Source organism: Myotis davidii, unplaced genomic scaffold, assembly GCF_000327345.1.
Source record: "Myotis davidii unplaced genomic scaffold, ASM32734v1 scaffold167, whole genome shotgun sequence".
In the NCBI taxonomy this organism is placed as follows: Eukaryota; Metazoa; Chordata; class Mammalia; order Chiroptera; family Vespertilionidae; genus Myotis; species Myotis davidii.
In genome coordinates this window covers 2,225,855-2,230,385 of record NW_006300048.1, presented here as the reverse complement: position 1 = coordinate 2,230,385, position 4,531 = coordinate 2,225,855, and the positions used below count along the sequence as shown (strand labels likewise).

Sequence of the window (4,531 nt, the reverse complement as noted above, 5' to 3'; positions counted from 1 at the left end):
GGCGGGGGGGAAGAGGGGTTCCCTCAGCCTGGCCTGCACACTTTCCAATCTGGGACCCCTCGGGGGATGTCCAACTGCCTCTTGCAATCTGAGGCTGCTGGCTCCTAACCATTCGCCTGCCTGCCTGATCGCCCCTAATTGCTCCCCTACCGGCCTGATTGCCCCTAACCCAGGAATCCCTCCTCTGGCTGGTCGTAGGCACCCAGGACCTGGGCCAGCTTCACCCAGCCGCAGCCACAGGTGCCCAGGACTGCGGGGCAGGCAGCCTGTCCCTCTCCTGGGCCAGGCGCAGGTGTAGCCACTGGCGCCTGGGACCGTGGGGCAGGTGGCTTGTCCCTCTCCCGGGCCACAGCCTGGCTGGTCCCCATTCCTCTCTCCCGAGCTCATTTGTGCCTGGCTGGTGCCCATTCCTCTCTTGTGAGCTCATTTATGCCTGGCTGGTCCCCATTCTTCTCTTGTGAGCTCATTTTGTGCCTGGCTAGTCCCCATTCCTCTTTCCCCAGTGTTGAGTGTCTGAGCCATTACGGCGTGAAGGCGTGAGAACCATTTGCATATTAGCTCTTTATTATATAGGAGGATTCAATATCTGTAAGATCTAGTTTTGTTTAAATTTAAAATTTTCTGTTTTTCTTATTAGTCTTAATAGAGATCTATCCCTCTTTTCTGGTCTTTTCAAAGTACCAACTTTTGGTTGTTTTGATTTTTCTCTTTTGAACATTTACTTTGTTTTATTAATTTCTGCTCATTATTTCCCCTTTCCTACTTTCTTTCTTCTTCTTTTTTGTCATCATTGATTCTATTTCCTTATCAGGGACTTCTCAAAATGAAAGATTATTTACATAAGCTGTCTGTTTCTAATGGATAAATTTGTTAGACTAATCAGCTTAATTTTAACTCCTCAGTTCAAAACCATAGGGAAGTACTATGAGATAGTACAGATTAAGGTAAATTACTTTTTCTCTCCAGATTACATATTTGAGGATAGGTTCTAGTATGGTTGAAGGTATCTGAAGTCTCATCACCCATTAATAAAATATTATTCTACTCAGCAACATACAGATCTTAGTTCTCTCTTATTTTAAGGTTTACTTTTAGTAATGAAAAACAAAAAAAATTCTCCTTGGTCTTTCAGTACTTACAAGTGAAGGAACTGTGAATATCTGAACCGAGAGGTCTGCGACTGAAAACTCTCTGTCGTGGTCATCTGTCACATAATCACTCTGCAAACGCTCATAGTTCTATTAAGAAGGCAAAAAAAGGCAAGGAGTGCCAGCTATCAGTTACAAAGAAAAGGCAAGCACTACTCACCAGAGTAGGTGCGGTGAAGAACTGGACAGACAGAGCAGTCACGGACACTGCTCGCTCGTGATCATCCTCCATAAAATCTCTCTGCATCTGCTGGTAATTCTAAACAACAAGGGGAAGATTCACCTCTAATCCACATTGACCAAATGGTTAAGGATAATAATGAAAATTCAGTGCTGGAGGTGTCAATGAGATAACACTCACTCACTCGGAAGAATGATAACTGGAATAATTTCTACTAAATAAAGTGTGTATAAATATTGACTCACTGGACAATCCGTTCAAACACAAATGGCAGTTTATGAGCTGAAACAGGAGTAATATCCTGGGATATAGTGGGGCTACGCCATCGCGCTTACACCATCACTGATAAAACCAGACTTTATTACTTCTGGATGTATATCAGAATCACCTGATGGCTCTTTCAAAGTAAAAGTGCTTGGGCCCCATTCTTGGTGAATCTGCTTTAGCAGATTTGAGAATAGAACACAAACACATATATTTTGAAAAAACTTCCCAATGATTCTTACACACTTCCTTGGTTAAGAACACCTAATTTAGATAAATAATAAAAAGAAACAGCCGTTAGCTTAATCACATGCTGTTAAAAAGAACAGAATTCAACAATATCAATAATCTACAGTTCATGATTTTTAAATTACATCCATATATACACATGGTTTCAACTAAGATGAGATCTTCCTTGTATAAAATTTAATAGAAATAATACCATAATTCACAATAGGATAGGTTTAAATTTTCATTTATCATTTCATATCATACATACAGTATAGATGGATATTCATATTACCATGGCAGACAATGAACAAGAAAAGCCTCAATGAATTTTATTCTATTGATAAAAGATAAAAAGATGATTTATGAAGTTTCTTAGAATTTAAAAGCAACACACTGACATATTACTTTAGCTGCCAATTTTACAAAGGCTAGATATAATCACGGGCAACAGTCACTCTGTATACAACCTGATGATTTTGTTAAACTTCAAGTCTGAGAAACGACTTACCTTTGCAAATCGAACAGCAAACAGTTTCTTGTATTTCAAATCCATAAGTAGACTGCTCATGAACAACTGATGATACATACTCCTAGCACCTTTTACAAAGGGAGCAGATATAAGAGAAGGATATATAAAGCAAGCCAAAAATTACATTTCCCCAAGTTTTATATGGACAACTGTATTTTAAATCTTAAGAGCAAAACTGCGTGTTCCTTACTGTAAAATATTTATAACCTGCTTCTTTAAAAAAAAATCGGCTTTTCTAAGTATAGTTTCTAACAAAATATAAATGCTATTTAATTTGGGTCATGGACCCTTGAATCTGTTTGTTTTTCCCCAAAGAATAAGAGTGCATATGCTAATTTGAAAAACCATACTTATTTAAATACTTTCCCAAATGAAAAAAATAAAAAAGAAGAAGAGAACTTAACATCCCAGTTACCTATATAGGTTCCTCTATACCTTAAAAGTAGTTAAGAGACTCACCTTTCCACAATTTGGAATCATTGAGCATCAATCTATCCACGAGAGAAGAATTTTCACCATCTGGCCCTTCTTGTAAACCAACTTGACATAAAATTCGGCGAAGGCCATCTTAAACAGGAAGAAAACTAGTCATGAAATAGTAACTTCCAATATTAAACTAAAATTTTAGTAAAAATGTTCAAATAAATCTATGGAGTTTTACATGTTCTCATTAAAGGTCAAACTAAATAAGAAAAAGTAAACATATTAACAATTTTATTAACATTTTCATAAAAAGGAGAAAAATTCCAAATCTTGTATTATACACAGACTCTTATTCAGGAACATCAAAATATATGCCTATCAGAAAGGCAATGACCTCTTATGCTGTAAAGAATTTAAAGAGTAGCCCAGCTGGGGTTGCTCAGTGGTTGGAACATCATCCTGTGCACTGAAGGGTCTCAGGTTTGATTCCCAGTCAAGGGCATGTACTTGGGTTGCAGGTTCCATCCCTGGCCCCAGGACGCATGCAGGAGGCAACCAATTGATGTATCTCTCTTACATCAATGTTTCTCTCTCTCTCCAAATCCCCTCCTTCCCTCCTTTCCACTCTCTCTAAAAATCAATGGAAACAATATCTTCGGGTGAGGATTAACAACAACTAAAGAATTTAAAGAGCGCCGAAACCGGTTTGGCTTAGTGGATGGAGCGTCGGCCTGCGGACTGAAGGGTCCCAGGTTCAATTCCAGTCAAGGGCATGTACCTGGGTTGCGGGCACATCTCCAGTAGGGGATGTGCAGGAGGCAGCTGATCGATGTTTCTCTCTCATCGATGTTTCTAACTCTCTATCTCTCTCCCTTCTTCTCTGTAAAAAATCAATAAAATATATTTTAAAAAAAATTAAAAAAAAAAGAATTTAAAGAGTAAAGAATACAAAAAAAACCCAAACCCCACTGAAATAATCATAGTTCTTCAAACACCAATGTTAATTAAATCATATTATAGCAAAATTGTACTACCAATTAAAAGAAGGGATGACTTCAGTGCTGTAACATATAGCAGTTCTTTTTATTAATGCCATACGAAATGTTCATCATTAAATAAAAATTCACTGTGTCTGTGTACCTATCTATGTGGACCTACTATGTGACAGGCCCTGGAAAAAAAATTCCTACATCCTCTAAATACTAAACTTAAAAAAAAAGTTGCTCAAATATTGATATAAGGATTAACATAACCAAAACTTTAATACCTTTTTGTTTCATATTTTATAATTAAAATTACTATTTTCAGAATTCTACAAGCATGCAAATAATTAGAAAAAATAGAATTTTTACTATAACTCCTACTTGGCATAAAAGTATCCAATGCAAAACATCAAAACTTAAAAAATGAGGGTAAGAACTCCAGCCAGGTAGCTCAGTTGATTGGAGCATCATCCCATGCTCTAAAAGGTTGAGGGTTCAATTCCCAGTCAGGGTACATACAGGAAGCAACTGATGGATGTTTCCCTCTCACATCTATGTTCCTCTTTCTCTCTCCCTTCCAAAGTCAATAAACATAGTCCAGCTGGCATGGCTCAGTCATTAAGCATCGACGTATGAACCAGGAGGTCACGGTTCAATTCCAGTCAGGGTATAAGCCCAGGTTGTGGGCACAATCCCCAATGGGGGCTTGTAGGAGGCAGCCAATCAACGATTCTCTCTCATCATTGATGTTTCTCTCTCTCTCTCTCTCACC

The 4,531-nt window shown here is 38.2% G+C and overlaps 1 protein-coding gene across 19 annotated transcripts in view; it reads right to left on the bottom strand.

Annotated features, from left to right (window-relative positions):
• UBR2 (ubiquitin protein ligase E3 component n-recognin 2) overlaps positions 1 to 4,531 on the bottom strand; it is a 137,596-nt gene that overhangs the window by 84,526 nt on the left and 48,539 nt on the right. For 17 of the 19 annotated variants that reach the window (XM_015572194.1, XM_015572195.1, XM_015572193.1 and 14 more), the window contains 3 exons: positions 2,813 to 2,920; positions 2,333 to 2,421; positions 1,140 to 1,238 (listed from right to left, as the gene is read on the bottom strand). In XM_015572194.1, coding sequence (XP_015427680.1) covers positions 1,140 to 1,238; positions 2,333 to 2,421; positions 2,813 to 2,920 — 296 coding nt within the window. Of the gene's footprint in view, positions 1 to 1,139; positions 1,239 to 1,308; positions 1,408 to 2,332; positions 2,422 to 2,812; positions 2,921 to 4,531 lie in introns of all 19 variants that reach the window. The other 2 variants (XM_015572178.1, XM_015572180.1) reach the window with 1 other exon arrangement.